Source organism: Myripristis murdjan, chromosome 21, assembly GCF_902150065.1.
Source record: "Myripristis murdjan chromosome 21, fMyrMur1.1, whole genome shotgun sequence".
Taxonomy (NCBI): domain Eukaryota; kingdom Metazoa; phylum Chordata; class Actinopteri; order Holocentriformes; family Holocentridae; genus Myripristis; species Myripristis murdjan.
In genome coordinates, this window is record NC_044000.1 from 10,479,700 (window position 1) to 10,505,549 (window position 25,850).

The following is a 25,850-nucleotide window of genomic DNA, read 5'->3' on the forward strand; positions in this document are numbered from 1 at the left end:
AAAACGTTGTGTCTACCCCACAGTGATCAGAGTCAATCAAATATTAATGTGCACCCTCTCAATTTCTTAACCCTGTCATCTGACAGCTGCACAATTCACCGACAGAACTTTTACTAAATTAAATATAGGGCAATAGTGAGGTGCACAAATAAATAATTCAACAACGGAAGAGAGTTCTTTCATTCCATAGCTCATATACATTCAACACCACTCCCTTTGTGCGCTTTATCAGTGACCTACTGTCATCACCTTTTGTTTCAGTGCACCACCATTAAAGACATAAGAAAGGTGCAAGGAGTTTGTAATAATGCTGGGTGTGCCTGTTCTGCATATAGATCACTGTACATGAAGGAAAGAAAACAAATGAGCAAAGCCTCCTTCAGCACTGAGATGCAGCCAATAGAAACAAGAGTCCCGGGACAGATAAGAAACGAGGCATAGGACAAACAAAAAAGGAATGTAGGTTTCTGAACACTGAAGACTTTGGACTTGAGAAAACTTGTAAACAGACCCTAAGCTGAGCTGACCTGCCCAGTATGGCTGTTTTACAGAATTTTATCATCACAGCCTTAAAGCAACCCTGCTAATCAAAGAGGCATTATTACAGACCTAGTCACTGTGTAGCCTTCTTTAAACAACACAGTATAGGCAGAATGAGGTCAATATCTGAATCCCATTCTACACCGAAAAGGTGAACACACATTTTCCTTAATGTAGGGTTTCTGTCCTCATAATTTAGCTGAGAATGAGCTGCAACAAAATACTATGTGTGTTTCTTATTGTGTGGGCTGAGGGACAAAATGAGGGACAGCATTTCCAGTTATGCATGCAGAACAATCCTCCCACATATAAACAAAAATTACCAGTCAATAAACAATTTATCCATTTGCAACCTTTCTCCTGCCATCCCACAGTTTATCACAAAACAAGGCTGAGTCACTGCCACACTGACTCAAAAAAAAAAAGTTGTTTGCGACTGTTCTACTTTTTCAATCTTGTGAAGTTTAGGCTGCTGTGAATTACGAGGTTCTACTGAATAAGCAGTTTCACAAAACCAGATGACAAGAAAACTTGTTGCATGCTGGAAAGGCTACAAAAGCAAAAGTATGAGAGAATGAGAGTGGACCCAAGGTCAGTGCACTGGACTTGGCAGTAAGTTTGCTCCTACCTGGCCACTGCGATGCTGCCGGGCTGACGAGAATAAGGACGCAGCAGAGAAGGCGCTCCAGCCACGAGGAACACCTGCAGAGAGGCAGCAAGCACGTCGGTCACACTGAACTTTGTCGATGCATTTACACCCACCAAAATCTGAAACATTGAAGAAAAAAGTACCTCATCTTTATATCTTCTTTTGCTCTACTCGAGAGGGAAAACTACATGCACTACCCGGGGGAACCGAGGCTGCAGACTTGGCCCAGCCTCCGTGGTCCAGCAGCGCTGCTCCACGCTGCAAGAACAGCTGATGCGGCCGGAGCGCTGTGCTGGAGACAGACGAGAGCGAGAGTGAGAGCAGCGAGTGACCCCGCAGGAGTTTAGTACAGGGATTTCCTCCAGGTCCTAAAGGCAACACACTCCCCCAACAGCTAGAGTCAGCCAGGACCTTTTGTTTCACTCCCCAGAGTCTCTGTGGTCTTTAACAAGTATCCCAGAAAGAAAGAAAGAAAGAAAGAAAGAACAAGAAAAAATGCTAAATCGTTAACAATTATGAGGTTACTATCATTGTTGTTGTCCTTCTCTGTGGTAATGTAATATATGAGATTAACATCTATTAGATTAAAAGTGAGCAATTACACAATATATGTACAGTCTAATACAATACAATCTAATTGTTGTGCCATAAAAGCTCTGCAAACTACAACCTCAGTAATAAACATAGAATTAAATGTAAACATTCTCCACAATGTCACCCAAAACTGAACATTATAAACTTTCTTAAAAGGTAAAAGCTGTTGCATTGAACTGGATGTTATAAATATGTAAACATAGCCAAAGGTCTTGCAAAGCCAGAGAAACAGTACTCTAATCTGTGATGCTGTCCATGAGCTGCTCCACTGGTACTGAGGGAAACACTGTGGATTTAAAGAGTGTTTGTTTTACTGACCTTCATGTCATGGTGGTGCTGCCAGTTTCAAACAAGAAAATGTATCCATGTTGTTTGGAAATCATGCTGGTTTCAGTGAAAAGGGATCCAGATGATGTCACTTGATAATGTCACAGATCAGAGACTTGAAACTCTGATTTCTTGTTGTGGGAAAAACTGTGTTCACTGGGCTGAATTGTCCCAGATCAAAAGAATATCATATATGGATTCAACTTTGTGTTACTATAAATCTTGATGGAAACTGTATTTTTTATGTTTTATATAATTTTCAAACAAAAGTAATGAGTTATTTGTGCACTACATCGTAAAAACAAGAAGGATGAACCATCAGTTTCCTATTTTCCCTGTTAATATTTCTTTACATTTTTAGTGTGAAAACAGGCAGCGTATGTAAGCCTCCCCACAGCCTCTCCTTTGTGTTGTGGCCTCAGAAGAATCTCTGACAAAACCTGTAGGTTATGCCCTTCTCTTGACATAAGCTGGAGTGGATGTGAACAGGTGAAAAAACACAGCAACTATGTAAACTGCAGTTTTCCACCGGAAAGTCTTCTGTCATTCATGTACAATCTACATTGTCAGTGGTTGTAGTGGGTTCACAAGAAGGAACTTGACAAGGTAATGACCACATGTTGTCTCAGCGAAGGCTTATTTGCCTTGGTTCATCTTGGTTTGAGGTAAGAGAAAGGTTAGACTTCCCTGAGGACGACCACAGTTCACGAGGATAAGGGCTCTTAACATATGTCAAACCATTTCAGGTTTATCTAAGACTTAGGTTTGACATGGGGGCTTAGCTGAGTGTGTTCAGTTTTCACTGCAGGTAAATAAACATGCAGATTTACCCCTTCTGATTTAATTTGGAGACATTATTCAGTTATTTTGGAATCATCAAAAACATTATTGTGCTGCACTTCTGCTCCATTGTATATGACAATAACAGGGTCAGCAGGGTCATCAACAATATTGCACAGACAAGGTTTGCGTTTCTGAGCCTGCAAATTTCTTGAATCATTTTAATCAGTCAAATCAGTCAATCAGTCAAACTGAAAGTCCTTAAGTTAAGCCTTGAGGACTCAGGCATGAAAAAAATATGTTGAGCAAATGCCATCAATATATATATTGTCATGTGCCTCGCTGACCCACATGACATACTGTATATTGAGCTGTGCTTAGGCAAACAAATCTACGTTGAAGTTTGCATGGAAAACTCAAGTTTCAAAACAGATCTTTTAGCCTCAGCCATGAATCGCCGCAAGGTCCAAATTAATCCAATCATAGCATTTGCTCTGAGAGTGTTTGCACCCTGACATGAGCTGGGTGGTGATATGTTGCACTTGCACATGATGGCCAGCAGAGGTTGAAGTTGGTGTTCTTTTCAAGCTCTGCAAAGCAAAATGATATTTCTATGACTCCCATGGGCCAGTGCAGTCCACTATGCACTGTGATAACTATGTCTTTTAATGCTACCCTGGCACTAATAATATTTTATATACACAGGGGCTAAGACTCTTAGATATTTTTGCTTTGTCTGTCCCTTCATATAACAAACTAACTGGCCGTAAAATTAAATGTCATAAATAATTTTTGAACAATGCTGAATGAAATGAGTTCATCATCTCTTAAGCCAAAAGCCTTAGATGTGACTCTGTGGAATAGCTCTTCCCTCTAGCACTGTCCAGTGAATGCTCTTAATGAATCTGCAAACAAAAACAACATGCTTTAACCTTCGAAAAATGTTCATTATAGGCATTTAAGTCATACACTGAGCATTCCTTTGGTCTCCAGCTGTTACAAACAAGATAAAAAGGTTTTGATCATCCCCCTGGTCTGTATTCCTGCAACAGTTTAGCTATACATGTACTGATCTGTGCAGATTTGTGGTTTGCTTCTCTGGCTTTAGCTGAGATGTCTATATGTTCATCAGCTGCAATTGGATGGTTCTCTGTCATTTATGTAATGTGAAATCATGAATTGGGTGGTATTTCTTTTGTGGGAAGCAGGTATTTAAATTTTGTGTATGGCTTGTCTGAGCATATAGGGGTGATATTGGGAGAATAACATATGAAAAGGCATTGGGTTCGGTCCTCTGGCACTGTGTATTAGACTCTGCTGTATTAGACTCTATCTGCAGGCCTCCAGGCTACTGTCTGAACATGTCCAGGGCTCTGTGGATGTCTGCTTCCCTCGCATTCCAGTGTCAGGAAAAAAGAAAGGCAAAATTGTCTGTTAAATGCTATGTTGTAGTGTAACCTACCCCAGAGCAGGGTGGGGCTCTTTACACAAAGAGGAATATAATATATATTATAGAACTGTGTTGGCAATACCACACAGTAACTTTACCACTTGAGATGAGTCATGCATCACACCAGTCATCATGCCACTTTCTTATTTTATGGTTTACTTAGCATTGAGTAAACCATTAGAAAGCTTTCTTTATTTTAGGGACTCCAATGGCTGATCTCATAAACAATCAGGGAAAAAAAAAGACTTTGGAAAAGGAACTAGAATAAGAAGGCACATGAAGTTCTGGACAAGGTACATTGTATGTGCTATAATCAACACACCAAAAGATCAGAGGCCACATCTCGGGCAAAATCACTGCCAGCATTGGTATGAGATTGTTTTGTGTTTCTGCAGACTCTGTGCCCTCCATGACACGGCTGGCCATCCTTGAACAGTTCTCACAAACACAGCCACCAGAGGCACCATTGAGACTTTCCATACCTGGGGGCATAATAGAAAATACATAAGCAAATAAATAAATAAACAATTTCAAAGATTCAATTTTAAAGATAAAAACTTGCAAATATTACCTGGACAATTTTTACTGACAGTGACCAATTCATTGGCAAGATGTTTTACAGACCTCCATAGATGCTCTGTGTTGCATAAGGTGTCGTTGGTATAGTTAGTTTTTGGCTGATAAAACTGTGAAATTGGACATACTTCATCTACAGCGACTGGAAAGTTATTTTCAAGAAGCTTGGTGACATAAACTGTGAGAATTTTACAGAGACTGTTTACCGTTTATGGTATGCTTTGTGATCTCATATTTTGAAATCTTTAAAAGCCCTGCCGATCAGAAGAAAGAGCGTCTGAAGATGCAGTGAAGCAAATTCTGTGCCTTTGGAATATAAAATGGGGGAATGTGTAGTTTTATTTGGTTTCACAGATTTTACTATAGTGTATCAAATTTATAATTGATCATGGGATAACTTGTATTTTATGTCACTTAATGACAAATGGAGAGATCTGTGATCTGTTACAGATTTTTGAAGTTTGTGGATTAAACTGATAGCTGTAGCATTACCATTAGGACCACTGCCTACGTAGTTGTTGGCATCACTGAACCACATGACTGTGCCCTGTGATGTCTTCCCCTGCAGGAAAAATAAACAATATATAATACACCTGCACAGGCAGCAAAAAGGGATTTTGCAGTATTGCAAAATGACATGGCAAATCCAACTATTGACAAAGCATCAGCTTTCAAAAGTTACAAAATCAAGGTCCAATATTTGAAACCAAAGTTTCAAATGTCTAGCTGCTACTTTACTGGTGCCATGACATAAGATGCTGGGTATGACATTCGTGTAGCAGACACTATCATACCTTAAAATATCCCTTAGACCTAACGATGATATGAAAGGCCATTTGGCAGGAAAGATATCCCTCATTTGAAAAAAAAAAAAAAATGTCCGAGTCTATGTATGGCATAAACTGTATTATTAGAGGTGCAAAATGGAAGATGTGTCCCAAACCAAGAGATTATATTCTAAAATAAAAAATAAAGTTTTCCACCACACAAGCAAAACTGGGGACTCCTCCATTTTTTTTTTTTTTTTTTACACCTCATAGGGTTGAGAACCATGATGTTATGATGCTTTTCTTCTCTCTGCATTTATTTTGTCTTTCAAACAAGTCCAATCTAATCCTTTCTTCTTCTTCAGCACTTTGGTAGGTTGCACAATACATAAACGGTTCACATGGAAGTTTACTGTTTTTAACAAAGTCACTGTTGATGGGTTATAGTATTTATTTGATACTGGGTGGTTATTCTGCCCATAATGTCAGCTCGGTTTCGATTTAGGAGCCTCACATCTTTTGTGGTCCTGCAGTTTACCGGCCTTGTGATATTAGGTGACAGCCTGACCCAGTTCTGCTTTCTCTGCCTGAGGAGAATGGGCTCAGTCTGCATGGTAAAGGGGCTGGGGCTGGGGAGTCCAGAGAATAACAAAAACAAATCAAAACGAGAATAAATAAATAACCTTTGATTAGTGTTTGGAGTATGAAACAGATATGATGAAGGCAGAGCTTGCAACAGGTAGAAAGATGAAGGCCTACTATTGGTGTCATCATTGCTACAGTGCCAGGAATTTATGAGAGTTTCCTACACTCAAGAAACAGGTTTAGAGGTCAGACCCGGGTCACTTGCAAATAATTCTTGGGATTTGCTTGAACGTGCCTGGACCAGATGGGTTAAGTTTATGACATTATAAATAATGCCAGAAAGTTTGAAGATGCCTTTGAAAGTCAGTGTACTTTTCTGCAATCAACAGCTTACCTGACACCATCTGTCTTGATGCTTACACTCCAAACCACTTGTGATCCAAGCAGCATAAAATAACCAAGACTTGCTTGAAAACAGTTTTTTAGGGTCTTGGGTCTGGTACAGGAGAGAGGAACGGTATGTGAGAGCATGTGTTTGGGGTATGTAAAACTTTCAAAACGAGGCCTGATAACCCCCCTTCAAGTTTTTACCCAATGGCTGGCACAAAGCATTTCATAACCAACCAGCTAGCTCCACAGGTCTGAGTTAGATCAGATTACTTCCAACAGCTGAAATCAGAGAGGAGGGAGTGTGAGGCTGTAAGACATGAGCCACTAAACAGCTGAAGGGCCATTGCTGTCCACAGTCAGGCTGGATCTCACGATCACACAACAGTCTCACACAGTGAAAACCCCAGGCCCACGTGCTGGCCAGTGCCCTCATGCTCACAAGGCATGAGACTATCAAACAAAATATATATGAAAATTAACAAAACTGTAGCAACTGCTTGGTGTCTGATCAGCAATTTTGACTTTTATTTCTACAAGCATTTCTTAGAGGCAGAAATAATGTCATTGGTTGAGTTTGACTTGAATGGGCGGAGCCAAAGAATCAGTTTCTCTGAGTAAGTAACATTAGTATGAAGCCCAGCGAGAGAAGAAATGCCTCAGAGAGGAGATAGCTTTTATTGTGAACCCTAATGCTACAAACTAAAAAAAAAAAAAAAAAAAAATGCAATCTAGCTATAATAATCTTGGTTAGTTAGCTAATTTATCTTAACTAAATCCAGTGCCATTTTTCACTTTTATTAACTCATTTTTATTTTGACCTTCAGTCCTTATTTGCCTAACAAGTTTTCCAGTTGCCTCATTGCCTGTTGTTCTTTACCACTGCTCAGATATGGTTTAACTTGACCAATAATAATATTCTGTGTCTAATTATGAGAAATGTTTTGGTCCCACAACTGGCCATTTTTACAGCAGCAATGCATGTTGAGCTGCATAGTGGTATAATTATGGACTTGTGCACTAAGTGGATAAGCAATAGTCTTTAGTTTCATGCCTTTTCAAAGTGTGGAGGTGTGTGCTCCCTCCAATATTATATTAACATTTTGATGCTCCTCAACTACAAATAAACAGAATTTTGTGCAGCTTCTTTGTTATATTCAGTCATGATGACTGTTGTCATCTCACAAATCATACCTGAGTCACTCTCCTGCTCCTCTTTTTTATTATTATCTTTAATAAAATTTCCAGAAATAACCTACTACCCTCAAACTGGCAGTATCCATGTTGATAGCTCTGTTCTCTGTTGATTTGCATTGTGGGCATATTCATGTGAATTTGTGCCTCCTCTGACATTTTGGATACACTGCATCACTTTGCTAATACATTCTTCAGTAAATGACATATTAAGAAATCCCATCAACAGATATGCCCACACTGTCAACAAACAACTACATCTACACAGTAAACATGTTCAACCACTGAAAGAAAAAAGCCATGTGCGTGCCATGTGCCGTGCTCATGGCAGTGTGCTACAGAGGACCAAAATTCACTGACTTTATATACTTAAAATAGAATCAGAATATCCAGTATCACATTACATTACATTATTATGGTTACATTAAATGAAATTATTTATGTATGACGACTTAGTAGCAGCACATTTTATCATATGCTCATCTTTTCAACACTTGTAAGCCAAATGTTTCATTACAAAGAAAAATGATCAACAGTGATGAAGTCACAAATACAAAGGTTGATGTAATGTAATTATTGCTCTCCTGATGAAACCCTATGTTGATATATCTTAGATCATACTAATACTGTTTACGATCATCTACACCATGAATTTATGTAGAGGAAATTGAATTGACAAGGTGGGTAAATTGAAGAGATGTGGTTTCCTCTCAACTACAGACGTTGTTATTAGGAAATTATCCGTACCAAAGGGATCAGATGAGACAGGAGGTTTAGCTCCAGTGGGGATCCACAAAGAAAGTGTCGGTACAGATGCCTGGCAAGGATAAAGTGGTGGTTTTCAAACAATGCTTGAGGATCACGCAATAATGTGAACTTTTTTTTAACTTAATTTTCCCTTTCTTCTTTGGCTGCTGATCTGTTTAGTATTTACCATCCAAAATTGGATCAAAAAAGGCTCCACTGGGAGTCCACACAGAAAGTGTCTGTGCAGATGCCCAGCCTGGATAAATTACTAGTTAAAAGACTTGGCAGGTTGGCTGTTTTCTCGGGTGTGCAACCTTGTAGCTGATTGATTTTGTGTTTCAAATAGTGCTTGAGGATCATACAGAAAAAATAAGCTCAAACTTTTTTATTTAATTTTTTCTCTTTTTTTTTGTTTGGCAACAGTTCTCTTAATACTTTCTATCCAGTTTGATATAATTGTATTTAAATAAAAACAGAAACTAATTTCAAGTGAACCTAACAGAGTGAAACACACAATTCACTTGCCAGGGAGATGCTTCACTCCTGTCTGAAGCATCACTCATTTGAAGGGAGACATGTTTACTCAATACACAATATGTTATCAATACCTTGTAATAATCTGTTGTCAAGACTGTATCACTAATGAATGAGAAAAAGGAGGGGATTAATTGAGGATGAGCTTTAAAGATTTTTAGAAACCAGGAGCCTGCCCTTCTCCTTAGTTTTTTATTGCAAGGTCTCAAGTAAGCTAAGCAGTCTGCCCTGGACCGGTCATCTAAACCTATCTTTAGCCCATGCTAGCAAGTGAATGGAAGCGCCCGACTTATCTTCATTGCTGTCATCGAGGCTGCCAGTATTTTTAGGGGACAGCAGCAGCTGCAAAAGCATTTAACGGTCCTCCACGAACAATGACACTTGGGGTGTCTAAGGGCTGAACGCCACAGAGATTGGGGGACCACTCTGAAGTTGTTGAACGGGAGACTGCAGTGGATACTGAAGTTCTGTCTTCTATCTCTGTGGCCAGACACAGGTCTATTACGATGTACTGACAAAGCACTCGGGATCTTTGAGGACAGCATTTGTTGGAATTTGAAATCTACTCGGGACATTACTCAGCCTTTTAGGAGACGGGTGACATTGCTTCTTAAACTCGAAGAGAGATTGCGAGTGCGGAATGTATGTTGACGGTCGTTCCTGGGGACTGAAGCGAGGTAGGTCATGTGAGGGGTACGCAGCGCAGCTTCACAAGGGGCAAAGGTCATTCCAATTAAACCAGACACGTAAACACAGGGGTTAATCTCCTCTCTTTAAACCTCCAGGGGGAATATTGAAGCTACTTTTAAATGCATTTTCACAAGGGTTTTCTGATTAAATGTCTTGCCATGTGAAAAGGTTATTTTTATGCAGCGTCTAAAATGAATACTAAGACCAAAGAATAACAGTTATTAAAATTACATAATGCTTGTCAATCAAGTTTATACTCAGTTCAAATGTCTTTAAATGCCACACAGACACAAGGAGGGACTGATCAGTTTTATGCGCTGTAACACTTTAAAAACTTCAGTGCAATGGGGTTCATAAACACTATAGATAGACAACACACGGTGCCACACTGCCATGCACACGCAGTCAAGCTGATGTAAATATTCTGTCCAGGGATAAAAGATATCCTAAACTTTCTCCACTGATTTAATGTCAATCAACAGAATTTAGTTTCACAGTTCAGGGGGCAATTTGCAAAATATAATGTCATGGAAAAATCAGAATGAGGTTATTTTTTTTGTCTGTGTTGACATGTGTCTCGTATAAAGATTGACAAGATTTCAAAAGTTGTGAGAGAACACCGGGTATTCTTGTTGACTATTACACGTGACAGGATTTATTATACAAATGTAATTTAATACGTTTTAGCAACAAAAAAAAAAAAAAAGAAAAAAAAAAGAAGACTATTCCCCCATCCAAGGGTACAAATATTTAAAAACTTCATAGCTGTCCCAAAATACATAAACTTGAATGACTGATAGATGGCTTCTGGCAAGTTCACAAGCCCGTCCCGGCAAAGTTTTTGCTGTTGCAGCCAAACTTGATCGGCAAAATCATAAAACGAGATTACACAATACAGTCGAAAAGAGGACCAGCGTTTTTAATGTGAAGAGAATTACAACCTTAAGTGTGAAAGGGAATAACCTTTGGCATGGGAAGATTGCCTCACTGTTATTTATTTGGGAATATGACAGAGAAAACCAATTTTAACACTGACATTTTAAGATGGAATTTTCAAACATGGCTGCCAACAAAGGGTGTGATGGAGGCTCAGCATATTTTGCCTGCAAGGTCTCTTGGGTGGGCATACTGCGAGTTCGGCCTGTGTTTGTATGACGCGGGTTTCAGAGCGTTCTTTGTGATACCTGACACACACTCCCTCACAGGTCTTTATTTAGGGTGTACTATATTAAGCACTTTCCCATTGAAATACAGCACCAGCTGTGTTGGCTATGTGTTGTGGCTGCTGCTGCAATAGGACTAGGCTACTCACCCCCTCTCTCTCTCTCTCTCACACACACACACACACACACACACACACACACACACACAAACACACACACAGCTAGCCTGTGCTTCTCTCACACAGACAGATATAATTCAATTAGCACTAATAATCATACCATCCGTTTGCACTCAAAACATATGGGTGGAGTAGAGGTGAGTAGAGGCTGGTGTATTTAAACAGTAAAGGCATTTTCATTCATCCAAACTACAATACAAAGGTTCCTCATTGAATAAAAGGGCTATAATTAGAACCCTCTATTGTATGCAATTTCACATACAGTAGAAAGATCTGGCTGAAATGTTCTTTATGAAAGCTTTTTGCATCTCAAAGTTTTTACTTTTTGGCAGGTTAAAAACCATTTTGCCATTATTATTATTATTACTACCATTAACATAATTTCTTTTATTATTTTATTTAGAATCTTGCACAGTGCCGAAGTTGGTCAGTCTTGCCCCAGTGAGTAAGAGTGACTTATTGCTCCCCTGGACTGCTTAAGGTGAGAAGAGGCTGACAAAGAAGCAGAAATGGATGTGTTTGGTGGTGCACCACGCTTCTTGGCCTATCCAAGGCCTGTGGTGGTACAAAGCGGGACTGATGCAGTGCTCAAGTGTCAGATTGGTGGGGATCCAAGGCCTGCAGTTATTTGGGAGCGAAACAATGAAAAGATAGACCCACAAGGACGATACAGGGTGTTCGAGGATGGGAATGTTTACAATCTTATAATTTCGGCTGTAACCACAGAGGATAGTGGACAGTACATTTGCAAAGCAAAGAACAGCATTGGTGAAACATATGCAGCAGCCACACTGAGGGTGGAGGGCGAAGCCCAAGAGTTGGAGCTACGCGAGGAAAACAAACCTCGATTCCTCATCAAACCACTTTCCACTCGTGTTGGTCGTGGGGAAGATGCCGTCTTCTCCTGTAAACTGTGGGGAAACCCACGGCCAGAGGTTGTCTGGGAAAAAGATGGCAGGAAACTCAACGAAATTTTTGAAAGTACACACTTCAGTGTAGGCTACCAGGATGGTGGATGGTTCCAGCTCAAGATCTTTAAGACCCGTGCACCAGATGGTGGTGTCTATACCTGCAAAGCCAGGAATGAGTTTGGGGAAGGGTTGGCAGGAGCTGTGTTGCTAGTTGATGCGGGCCCAGGACATGAGGATGAAGGAAATCGCAACGGATACACAAATGGCCACTGGAAAGCCCACCAGGGCAAACAGAGGAGTGGCAGGCAGGTGTCCAATCGGCTCAAAGATGATACCATGACCAAGTCAACTAAAGTGAAAATGTTTGCAGTGACAGAGGGCAAACATGCCAAATTCCGCTGCTTTGTGACTGGGAAACCCAAGCCAGAAATCATCTGGAGGAAAGATGGCAGGCTCATATTGTCTGGAAGACGTTATTTGTTGTATGAGGACAGGGAGGGATACTTCACGCTCAAAGTGTTGTACTGTAAACAGAAGGATAATGGAGTTTATGTTTGTGCTGCATCCAATACTGCAGGACAAACCCTCAGTGCTGTGCACCTGTCTGTAAAGGGTAAGTCAAAACTATTTTAGGTAGCCTTAAAATATTAATTTTATAACGTCAGAAGAAATTTACCTCCAACTGGATGTGTTTACCTTTAATTAAATGTGTTTATCACCTACAGCATAAGACAGAAGATATTATCATCCTGTTAAGGCTTATTACAAAAAACCTCTTAAATTGCTTCATCTCCAGTAAACCCTTTGACAACTAATCCATCAACCAGAGTCATACAATAACAGAATGGTGGTATGTTCCTGCTTACAAATGCCAAATGAAGGGGTTTCAAGAGGTAAAAATAGCTTTGCATCATCAGTCAACATTCAATACAAAAAGGTAGTCGAACAAGACAATTTCTTCCAAATATATAATACCTGTGACACTGAGAGAAATTCAAACCCGGGCCCACTGAAGGCTTAATTAAATATATTAAAATAATAAATAAAAAAAAAAGAGATATTCAGTTATGCAACAGTCAGCTTAAGGTGGATTCCAATAGCAGTACTGATGTCTGCAAAGTCACTTAGCTTGTGAAAGGTCTAGGGGGTGTCCATGTGATCGCAGTCTGTTAGGAGGGATCAGATTTCTCACATGGCCAAGGGAAGTCCAAACTTATGGCACCTAGAGAAGGTATTGTATCAGGCAGAGATAGAAAAAATAACACTATGCAAGACTAGATGCACAGCGCCCAGCAGTAAGAAAACTGTGTGCTAGGAGGCAGTTTTAAAATCAAATGAGATAATGACTATGCTTCAGGAGTTGTGTTTAATTCATTCGAAACGTTTGTACAGTAAGATAAGGAAATGAGGAGCTTTACACACAGACTACTAAATACAGTCCACATTCTTTTGTTTACAACTGTCTGGTACTGTCTGACGGTGTCAGTTACAAGCGCTTTATTTCCTATCCAACACCCTGATGTGTTAATGATCTTTCCATTTCTCAGCTAAATTAGCCACTTGTCTCATGATTTTGCTTATCTCATTTGCTTCAGTGGTATTTACCGACAAATATATTTCAATTTACAGATTATAGTGTTTAGGCCAAGGATGCAAATGAGCCGCAGTTGTGAATTAAGTTACTGTTTTAAAAGGAAATTATGCAAATAACTCATATTGATACAGTGGTATTAATATTTGATAAATGGAAATGAAACTTTGGTGTAATGTCTTTTCAGTGCTTATTTTTACTAGTACTAAAATGTTAGATTAATTTTGCACTAAATATTGCACCACAAATGTATAATGAAGGCACAACAGCTGTATACTTTTGAAAAAAGTAATTTCCTAAATGAAATATAAGGAAAGCCTTAGATTGGCTTCATCCTTACACTGCTTTAATAGTACTGGTATTCTTCCTCCTCCTTCATGCCAGAGCCGCCTGTGCGGTTCAAGCAGCCTCTCATTGATCTAGAGGTGTGGGAACGGGACTTGGCTGTTCTTGAGTGTGAGGTGCCAGAAGACTCTGTTCCCATCACATGGTATCTGGAGGACAGACGACTGCAGCCAGGGGCCAAATATGGGATGGAGGAGTGGGGAACAAAGCGACGGCTAACCATCCGTGACATTGGAGTTGATGACGATGGGATTTACCTCTGTGAAATGGCTGATGGAGGTAGAAGCATTGCAGAGGTAGCTGTAAAAGGTAAACCACAACCACAAGACAGATTTATTTTATTTTCTAATAACAGCTTCAATGGAATTGGTGAGAAGAAATATAAGCTACTTGCATAGTGACACAATATATACTGACAGACAATAGTTATTGAACTATTGGTTTCTAACAGCAGGATAGGACAGTTTCATCAATTCAATTCATCCCTACTTAATATAACATCAGTGATTCTTGAGAATTGGGCAAAACATGCCCAGGAGATAAAACAATTTTTTTTTTTTTTTGTTGAAAAATTCAAATAATAATATTATAAAACTATTCAATAATAACTGGCATTTTTAATTAGATCTAAAGCATTTTTTAAACAAGATTCATAAATTCATATAGCATAAAAATGAGTTAAAAGCTATTTAAAAGGGATCTTCTTCTGAGTCATAATGGCTAAGAAGAGAATGCTGATATGAATGGAAATTTGAACAATGCCTAAAAAATCAACTCATTGCATGTACCATGGTATTGGTTAAACACTGCCTACTACTGACATATGACAAATGACACATTTATATTAAAAGATTCATTTTATGCCATGATGCTAATCTGTTTTATGTTTTGGACACTAGTCCAGTGGTCCTGGTTGTTGACCATTCTTTTCCATGATACCACAGTAATATTCTACATATTTTGACTTTAATTTACAATACATGAGTTAAAATTCATCTTAGTAATACCTTAGGTATCACTAGGTTGCCCTCTTTCATTAAGATTTTTTATTTGTCAAATGTAACGGTCAAAAATGTACTACAGGTGATGGTTTGACAACTTTCATTGATTATCACTTTCAATGCACCTCTTTGCAGGCACAATTGTGCGGAAACTTCCAAGAAAAGTCGATGTCTTAGAAGGAGAAAATGCTGCTTTTTGTGTTGAAGTGGAAGAAGAAGAGATGGACATACACTGGTACAAAGATGGCATAGAACTGCGCGAAACACACCAGACCATCCTGAAGTCTTTTGGTCGCACTCACATCCTGGTTTTCGTCAACACAATGCCCCAGGATTCTGGCCTTGTGACTTTCTTTGTAGGTAGATCCAAGACCTCCTCTCAGCTAAGGGTAAAAGGTAGGGTTCATCGTTTGTACATTAAAGCATCACAAATGTAATATTTTACAAAACTGCATTGGTACCTCAATTTCATTTAGGTACTTTTGGAACTGATCAATCAATCTTTTCTATCCAAAAAGGGAAAAAAAATGCTTACCTGTACAAGACTCACGGTATTCTCCTCTGTTTCAGCTGCCAGACACTGTCCTCCCAGTTGTCCTGTGGGTGTGCAGATAAACACAGAGCGTGCTAATGCTGCACTTCTGTCCTGGGTTCCTGCCCAGGACTCACGAAAGAATCCTCCCTCTGGATATGTACTTGAGAGACAGGAGGTGGGCACTGGATCACAGGAGTGGCTACAGTGCCTGACCACTGACTCTGCCACCTCTGTGGAGATCCTTGGTGACAGCGTTCCATGTGAAGCTGATTATCGATTTCGCATTTGTAGTGTGAACAAATATGGCAAGAGCAACAACGTTGAGTTCCCCAGAGCTGTTCACCTGGGTAAGTTAAGCAAAGTTATACCAGCCATTATGGTCTTTTTTTTTTAATTATTAAATTCTAGGAATAACTAAATTATAAAGACTATTGCTTGCTAAATAATGAATAAAAACAATTTTCTATTTCAGTCCCAGTGGCCAGAATTCAAGCTCCCCTACAGGATGCCTTGGTCCCAGAGGGGCAAGATGCCTTGTTCTCTATTGAACTCTCTGCTTCAGTTATCGGGACATGGTTCTTAAATGGTACACAGCTTCAAGAGGATGAGCGTTACTCCATGCGCCGATCACGAACACACCAGTCTCTTCGTATTCGAGGAGTTCGTGACACAGATAATGGAGCTGAGATTACATTCATTGCCTATGGTATTCGGGATTCTGCAGCATTGTACATTCAAGGTATGTAATTGTCACTTTTATAACTCACGTCTTCATGGGATTCCAAAAGTGGTTTTGACAACTCAGGCTTTTCTGAAACCTAATAAATGCCTAAAAGCATAGTTTTGTTTTCACTGTTGTTTTAAGACATTGGCAGGACCTTTGTGAGATAAACTTATACATCTCTAGGAAATAATCTACTACAAATCACAGAAAACCTTGTATGACAAAAAAACATAACATCGTTAACTCAATATTATTATCCTTTATGAAAGTTTTCATTGGTTTTATCAAAATTTTCAGCTCCTCTTGTGAAGTTTTCACCACTGTCAGAAATGGATCGTAATAAATTTGTAGAAGTTGGAAACCCCATTGTGCTTTACTGTGAGCTGTCAGACCCAGCAGCTCCAGTGCACTGGTACAAGAATGGGGTGGAAATACAAACAATGGAGGGTCTTCATATCCAATCAGAGGGCACCATGAGGAGAATCGTCATCCAATCAGCAGAGTTCTCACATTCAGGAGTGTATTGCTGTGATGCCATTGACGATGTGATCAGATTCAATGTGGAAGTGGAGGGTGAGTGGCAAGTGCTTCTTGCAAAAGTGATATAATTTTTTGTCACAGTAACTAACATTCTTATTCTGATGTTTTAACCTTTTCTGTCATTTTTTTTTTACACATAAAGCATTTAATCTTCGTTATAAGGTCACACATAATTAAAAACAACATAAAAACAAACTATGCAGACTTAACAAGCGATCATAATATCTAAATATCCATAGCCCCACCTGTGAGATTCTCAGCAATTCCAGATGCTGAGAGGAACCAGACCATCCAAGCAGGCTGCCCCATTGTTTTGCAATGTGAGCTCTCAGATCCCTCTGCTCAGGTGTACTGGTACAAGGATGGGTCAAAGCTCCTTCCTCAAAGTGGAGTAGATATTCTAACAGATGGCTTGACACGGACATTGATTGTCCAGTCTGCAGAATTTTTCCACTCTGGGTTATACAGCTGCAAGACAAAGGGTGACACCATCATGTTCAGTGTGGACGTCAAAGGTGATTTGAAGTTTTACTTTAAGCAGTATGAGATTAACAAGCTCATTCTCAGCAAAGCTACTGTCTTTTGATGATACTCTTGTATATTGTCTGTTGCCATTGTTCTTGCCAGTTATTCAAAGTGCAGCTTTTCATTAATTCCAATTACAGCCAGTTAACAAATTTGTTTCATTTGTCTTATGTCAGTGTAACCTTAAATGCATACATTTAATTTATTATATGATTAATCTTAAGGTCTGGCATGTAAGGTTGGCCTAAGATTGATCTAAGATCTAAACATATCTATAGCTCCACCTGTGAAGTTCTCAGCAATTCCAGAGGACATGAGGACCAAGTCCATTGAAGCAGGCTGCCCCATTGTACTCCAGTGTGTGGTCTCAGACCCTGAGGCCAATGTTTGCTGGTACAAGGGTGGGATGCAGCTATTTTCAGACTCTGGATTAGAAATCCACTCAGAGGGCAACACAAGGACCTTAATTATTCAGTCTGCAGAGATGTCCCACTCTGGTGTGTACAGTTGCACCACAGAGGATGATACCATGGAGTTTCAAGTGGAGATCAAAGGTGACTTTACAGTTTTTATCTTGTGCGATAACAGTGTAACCCCACTTCCTCTTGGTAGATGCCACTAATAATCCCTGCTTTCTATTGTATGTGTTTTGCGAAAGTGCTTCAGGCACAAACCCCCAAAAAGCTCTTAATGCATTAGGTTATTACTATCTGTGATCACTGGTTTGTGATTGCTGTGGCTCTCCTTGAATGTACTTGAAAATCTCCAAAGTAATTTTCATCTTATACTCACCAGAGCAGTTTTTGCAAGGTATCCATTTCCACAGCCTCAATTTTATTTAGTCTGTCCTGAATTCTCAATGCTAGCTATACCAGCGAAGTTCTCAAATATCTTTGAAGTTGAGAAAACCAAGTCACTTGAAGCGGGCAGACCTTGCGAACTGGAATGTGAGGTTACAGACCCCACTGCACATGTCTACTGGTACAAAGATGGGGTAAAGATCTTCCCGCAGAATGGGTGGGATATTCAATGTAATGGGACTTTGAGGAGACTTATTATCCCATCCACTGAGTCCTCTCACTCAGGGCTGTACAGCTGTGAAACTTCTGATGGCACTGTCCATTTCACTGTGGATATCAAAGGTGATTTTTTTTATTTGTTGAACCTTAGACTAATCCCCAGAGCTTTCTGGAGTCTAGATTCAGCTAATATTTACAGTATATATGTCTGTCATTGTCAGCGTTAATGTGATGTTTTGTGTGAAGTTGCATCTGTTTCTCAAAACATGGCATTCTTAACCTTGAAATACATATTTTCTTGACTGAAAGTATGAAAATACTTGTTTCTGTAATACTTGATTATATGAGTTCACCTCTTTGAAGCTGGTCTGAGAAATTACAGATTAGTCCATTTGGGGCAGCTGAACTTATACCCCTTCTCTTGATAAAAATGTGGCTATGCACTGTGAAGTCCACAATTATAATATGAATACTCATCTTTAGCTCCAACGTTGCCATTGTCACCCTCACTGGAGGTTGAGAAGAGCCAGTCACTTGAAGCAACCTGCCCCACTGAACTGCCCTGTGAAATCTCAGACCTTGCTGCCCAGGTGTCATGGCAGAAGGATGAAGAACATGTCGCTAAAAGTGAGCCTGACTTTGAAATGGAAGGCATCAAGAAGACCCTCATTATTGAACCAACTCACCCCTCCAACTCTGGGGCATACTATTGTGCAACAGCGGATGATGTTGCCCAATTAATTGTACAAAACCAAGGTGATTTTTTTGTTGTTGTTGTTGTTGTCAAACATTCTGTTTTCTATTTCAGTTGCAACTAACTATTTCTTTAGCTTTTGACTGGCCTTTTACCAATTCTTGCCATATGGAGCTAATATCTGTGACACTTAATTTTTTACGTTTATCTCTTTAAAGCCATTTGACAGTGTTCAGAATAACATACACTAAAATTATTCCCCCCCCCAATGATTATCTGTAGTGCCACCTGTAACATATCTGCTTGGCCCTGAAGTTGAGAACACCAAGTCCTTAGAAGTACGCTGCCCAATTGTACGGCAATTTGAGATTTCAGATCCCATTGCCAAAGCCTGTTGGTACAAAGATGGAACCCAGATCTACCCAAAAAGGGAGCATGACAGTGAATCTGAAAGGAGCAGAGAGACTTTGCTCCTCCAGTCAGATGGCTTACCTTGTGATGGCAGGTTTGGCTGTGAAACACCTGCTGATGCGCAGCTTAATGTGGATGTGAAAGGTGGTGTTCCACACAAATTGCATTTGCACAGTGAACAATCATTCAAAAATATTTAGCTCTATACTTGAAGCTATCACCCAGCTCATTGTTTTCTCTTTGGGTTTGTCCAAACAGCAGAACAGTGTCACTCTGATGATGAGAGTGGTGAGATAGCTGACGCATCTTCCCAATACACTGTGGATGTCAAAGGTGATTTGATACTGTATATTTCAACATCAGTCATCTATTTTAACACAGCACATACATGCCACTAACAATAGTGGTGTATTTTATTATTAGTTCATTCTCCCAAGGCATCTATAAATATTCATTCCTTTTGAAAAATGCTTTAAGTCATATTATCATCCCTGATTTCATGCCATTTCCTGCTGTTTTTTGGCTCTTAATCAAACATCTGGGTGTTTTATGAGTAGCTGCTCTTCATATTAACATATATGTTGTGTTTGTCACTTCATTCTTCATTTTAACAGCCATCTTTGTATGCTTGTAACAAGCAGCTTTCAATTCTTGAAGCCCATCTTATGTCTTATTCATCACCAGATCCTCTCATTCACTCTGCTGCCCTGAACCTCTCCCCGTTGCAATGACAATGAACTCTTATCAAAAAGAAGAAAATTATTGTACTTAATGGATATTGTTTCAAAGGAATTAGTAAGGCATTAGTGCACAGATTCATGGCATTACAATATTGGGAGTCCACTGTACTGGTAAAATAGGACTGATTGTCCTCAATGTCAGACCAAACCAGGTCGCCCCTCTTAAGTGTTTGTCTTTGCAATGGATTATCCCATAACTCCTTCATGCTAACCCACAATGATGTTAAGTTCTATTATGAGAAGAACTATTGAGGCCAACAACAACTGAAAACCTTTCTCTGTGTACATCACAATGCCTATAGCTACACCACCAAGGCTCCCATCTGAGCAAGAGAAGAACAAGACCACTGAAGAGGCTTACCCCGTCGAAGTTGACTGCATGCCCTCAAAACCAAATTCTGAGTTGTTCTACAGCAAGCAAAGACAACCTCAGACAAATGAAGAACATTCCAGGCAACTGCCAACTCTTCAGTCAACATATCGACACAACACTGAGCAGACTATGACTGTCCATTCATTGGAGCTCTCCAGTAATCAGCAAACAAAAAATGTTTATTCTGTCAAGTACTGTGACTCCATTCAGCCAACAACAATCCACTCTAATATGTCCTGCAACATTATGCAGCCTACAGAAGCACCAACTGATGAATTCATTTACTACACACAGCATGCAACCGACCCACCTGAGGAGCTTGGTAATTTCAGACAGACTGCAACTGTCCAATCAGAGGAGTTTTGTAATTTTATGCAGATCACAACTGTCCAATCAGAGGAGTTCTCTAAGTCCCTCAAGGCAATAACTGCCCAACAAGAAAAGCTCCATAGCTCCATAAAGACTGCAAATGTCCAGTTAGAGGAGCTCTGTAAGCCTTTGCATACAGCAACTGCCCAGTCAGATGAACTTTGTGACCACTTACAGACTGCAGCTATCCAATCAGTGGAGCACTGTAACTACTTACAGGCTGAAACTGTCCAATCAGAGGTACCAAGTAAGTCTTTACAGACTGTAACTGTCCAGTCACAGGATCTGTATAGCTCCATACAAACTCAAAAAGGCCAATCAGAGGAGCTTTATAACTGCTTACACACACAACAAGGCCAATCAGAGGAACACTGTAGCTGCATACAGACTGCAACTGTCCAATCAGATGAGCTCTGTAACTGCATACAGACTGCAACTGCCCAATCAGAGGAGCTCTGTAACTGCATACAGACTGCAACTGTCCAATCAGAGGAGCTCTGTAACTGCATACAAACTGCAACTGTCCAATCAGAGGAGCTCTGTAACTGCATACAGACAGCAACTGTCCAATCAGAGGAGCTCTGTTACGCCTCTGAGACAGCATCTGTCCAGTTCAGGGATTTTTCTCTGCAGGGAGCAATTGTCCAGTCAGAAGAACCCTATAACTCACTGCAGTCTGCAACAGTCAAATTGGATCAGCTCTATCACACAGAAACAGTACCTATTCATTTGGAAGCACTGTATCACTCTGTGCAGCCAACAGCAATCCAAGCGGAGGAGTTTTTTCACACCATGGATGCAACAGAGGACCAAGCAGACAGTACTGTTAACTCTGAGGAAAGAACATCTACCCAGTCATCACAGCCATATTATGTCAAGCAGACATCCAGTGCCCAGTCAGAAGAGATCTATCTATCAAGGGAATGTGACAGTCACTGGGGTGATGATGTCATTGCAATTAAGGTGGCTGTTGAAGGTGATCTAAATGGTTAGCATTATCAAACAAGAAAATGGATGGGCACAATGATGGCATTGTGTGAAATCAAGAGATTGTTAATCGCAATCCTTGACATTTTGACAAATTCAATATTTACTCACTTTTAGTTCATACTAAAATGTACTAAGTAGTCATTGTGAAACTTTGAGCTTGGGTGGTCTGTGACATTTTGAAAGACAGTGAAAAGAGTGAATATATTAGCTCCAAATCCTAACTCAAATCTAACAAAAAATTCCTCCTGTTAAAACACTAATACCACATATCTGTGCACCAAGATAGATCTATTTTGAGGACTTAATTAGTGCTAATTAATTTAACTCTTGAAAGGTACTGGCATGACTAATCTCAATTGTGAGATGTTGCTCTTCTGTTGATTGGAAGCGTAATTTGTGTTATAGCTAATAATGGTGATGCAATTCTCTCTTGATATCACCTCAAACATCCCCAGCTCCACCTGTGAGACTTACAACACCTTGTGAGGCTGAGAGGAACACATCCGTTGAAGTTGGTGACCCCATAGTGCTGCGATGTGAGATATCAGATCCTAACGCTGAAGTTACTTGGTACAAGGATGGAGTAGAGCTTCTTGAAGCAGACTTTGGCCAAGACATGCAGTCAGATGGTTCCATAAGAACACTGTCTTTCCAGTCAGCGATGCTGTCTCATTCAGGGGTTTACAGCTGCAAGACAAGAGATGATGCAATCCAGTTTCAAGTGGAAGTTAAAGGTGATAAAAGTGATTTCCTTCAGTTTTGCATAGATTTTAGAGAGGGTAAATTAGTGCATCCAGTGTGTTTTTGTACAGTAACCTGAAAACAAAAGGATTTGAGCTCTCAGTTCATGACCTGGAAAAAAATATTAATAAATTAATCAAAATCAGCCTGGAAATGAAAAGGCTTTCTATGTTTCAAAATTAACTTTTATTGATAGAAAGTGAGCAAAGCAGTACAATCGAATATGAAATTTAGACCATAAAATCTCAAGGTTAATTTTGCAGAGGACAGTGAATGTTGGGCTCTATAAATACAGCAGATGGGGTTAAAAGGCAAAGGCTTTGCTCCCACATCACTGGACAAAATAGTCACAACCACCAGCTTCTACTTCAAAAACAAATAAACTGGGGTCAAAAAAATATATACGTTTTAAAAACTAAAAAAAAAAAAAAAAAAAAAAAAAAAAAAAGATCTTAGCTGTAATCTAATTTTCTGATGCAACAATTCTATTCTTTTCATTTGATTTCTAAATTAAACTTTACATGGGCTTGATTCTTCAATTATGAATGACTGCTTGTTGTAAAAGATAGGCTGCAGCATTCTGTTCTTTTTTATATATTTATTTTGTTATTGTTTATTCCAAGTTTAAGAGCTTTATCATGTTTTTTTTTTTTTTTCCCACAACACACTGTACAACTTTTGAAGTATAGTATAGTATTGTGCCATAAACACTGGTTCAAAATATGAAATGAGGATACAAGATAGGTAAAATGTAAGACATGTGCTACTATCAAAGCTTCAGTATTAGGGGATTGTGCTTTGCTACATTTGGAATAACGGTATTTGTTTCATTAATCATTTATATATTTTTTTTTACATTCAATCCCGTAGCTCAACTTGTGAAGTTTTCAGCTCTGTCTGAAGCTGACCAGAAAAAGACGGTCATGGCAGGCTGTCCCATTGTTCTACAGTGTGAGCTCTCAGACCCATCTGGACAAGTCTATTGGTACAAGGATGGATCAAATCTCCTCCCTCAAAATGGAGTAGACATCCGATCAAATGGAAATTTGCGGAGTCTAGTTATCCAGTCAGCAGAGCAGGCTCACTCTGGAGTATATCGTTGTGAGGCAAAGGATGATGACATCCAATTCACTGTGGAAGTAAAAGGTGACACTCAGTACCTAATCTGTCTTGCACTGGCAACTAACTATGAGAGCTGGTGGTTTCCTCATGTTTGGCTGAGCACCTAACAGAACATGGTCAAGTTTTCTGCTTCCCTAATTTGTAAACCAACCTCTCTGTGGATCTAAAACACTAGTTTTCCACTTAAGTAATAGTTTGGCCAATTTAATCCAGGTGCACAAAACACAAATAACCTGAAGAAACATCTTTTACTGAAAGTCAGCAAGTTTTAGTAAGCAGAATAGCATACATAGTACAGGATGCTTGCATCTAAAAAAAACACCAATAACCAGTCATACACATTTTTAAATACTTTTCAATACATTCATAAATTTTTCATACTTTTTTTATACTTTCACCAACAAGTGTATTTATTATGAAACTTGCAGCTACTTGCCGTTATGCATGTCAAATGTTCAAAAGACTAACATTTGATGTGTCTTAATCTTTTTTTCATTAAGGACACTAATTTTTGGGCATTGAACACAGCTGCTTTACATCTAATGCAAGCACTTCTTCCTAACTCCCTGCTTGCCAACTGGGCTTTTCATCTTGGTATATCAAAATTGCGGATAATTTTGAAAATGCACAACTTGACTCTTGCACTTCTTGCTCTTTGGTTGAAGTTTTTTTGTTTGTTTGTTTGTTATTAATATGTCTTTGTTGAGTCAGGTTTCTTATCTTTATGTTGTTATGTCAGTTCTAGGTTGTTCTAATGAACTTTTGTTGTCTTTTTGCTAAACTGGATACATTTTAGTCCCTATCTTGAAATTCTTTGCAGCTGAATTGAAGTTAATTATTTGAAATCACCTCAGGGAATTAATTTCATTGAAATATTCTTTTTGCGATCACTGACACCTGTAGCACTACCTGTGAAGTTCTCAGAGCTGCCGGACACCGAGAGGAGCAAGTCTGTCCAAGAAGGCTCTCCTATCTTTCTCCAGTGTGAACTTTCTCATGATCCCTCTGCTCATGCCATCTGGTACAAGGATGGGATTAAAATCCTACCACAAAGTGAAATAGAAATACGATCAGATGGTCTAAGAAGGACACTATTCATCCATTCAGCTGAGAGCATACATGGTGGCACATATGAATGTTCAACAGCTGACGATGCCATCACATTTAAAGTGGACATCAAAGGTGATTTATTTCTCTCCTGTACTACCTTGTTACTATCCTGTACACACCTCAGACTCAACCAGAACAGCAAAAAACAAAATGTATCACCCTCATAACACATTTTTCCCCAAATTTGACAGTTTGATATACGTTGTTCTATGGTGTGAGTGGAGACAAACAAAATTTGCTTTGACTGTTTCTGGGAATATGACATGACCTGTAGACAGTGTGTTTTGACCAGTTTTGACTAATTCATTATCATTGACTAATTCATTTTTGCATCATTTCTTATGAAAAAACTCATTATTCCCTTCTTTACGTCCCAACACATTTTAGGCCGACTGGCAAAGATCATGCCAATCCCAGCATCAGAAAGATACAAGTTCATTGCAGTTGGTTCTCCAATTATTCTTCAGTGTGAGTTGTCAGACCCCACGGCCCAGGTTTCCTGGTTTAAAGATGAGGTGGAGCTTTTTTCCAAAACTGGGCTTGATATGAAAAGGGACGGCAACTTCAGGAAGCTAATGATTCATTCCGCTAAGGTCTCTGACTCAGGCCTCTACAGCTGTCGTTTTGCTGATGATGTTGTCACATTCCAGGTGGAGGTCGAAGGTGATTTTTTGCATTCATTGCTTTTATCAATTACCTTCAAGGTGTGGCATGAGCACCATTTTAGCTTTTCAACTTTGGCCTTAAAGCAGCCTAAATCTTGAATTTAATTACCCTCATCATTCAACTGTTTACATAATTACTCTTAAACCTATCTGACTTCAATTTGAGACACAATATAGTTTTATAACACTGTTAAAATACTAAACACCTGAAGCTTTCAAAATGTACTAAAATACTATTTTTTATGAGCGCAATGGCTACATGTTAAATGATGATCTGACATC

At 39.4% G+C, this 25,850-nt stretch overlaps 2 protein-coding genes across 2 annotated transcripts in view; one reads left to right on the plus strand and one right to left on the minus strand.

The window, feature by feature from the left end:
- The window catches only part of col18a1a (collagen type XVIII alpha 1 chain a), an 87,715-nt gene extending 86,242 nt beyond the window's left edge, over nucleotides 1–1,473 (minus strand). Inside the window, exons 1-2 of the mRNA XM_030081354.1 lie at nucleotides 1,333–1,473; nucleotides 1,169–1,242 (exon numbers count right to left, since the gene is read on the minus strand). Coding sequence (XP_029937214.1) covers nucleotides 1,169–1,242; nucleotides 1,333–1,337 — 79 coding nt within the window. The 5' untranslated portion in view covers nucleotides 1,338–1,473. The remainder of the gene's footprint in view (nucleotides 1–1,168; nucleotides 1,243–1,332) is intronic.
- A 10,198-nt stretch (nucleotides 1,474–11,671) lies between these two features.
- The window catches only part of obsl1b (obscurin like cytoskeletal adaptor 1b), a 37,463-nt gene continuing 23,284 nt past the window's right edge, over nucleotides 11,672–25,850 (plus strand). The window contains exons 1-6 of the mRNA XM_030081096.1: nucleotides 11,672–12,686; nucleotides 14,049–14,318; nucleotides 15,146–15,406; nucleotides 15,581–15,892; nucleotides 16,018–16,284; nucleotides 16,567–16,842. Of these exons, the coding sequence (XP_029936956.1) occupies nucleotides 11,672–12,686; nucleotides 14,049–14,318; nucleotides 15,146–15,406; nucleotides 15,581–15,892; nucleotides 16,018–16,284; nucleotides 16,567–16,842 (2,401 nt within the window). The remainder of the gene's footprint in view (nucleotides 12,687–14,048; nucleotides 14,319–15,145; nucleotides 15,407–15,580; nucleotides 15,893–16,017; nucleotides 16,285–16,566; nucleotides 16,843–25,850) is intronic.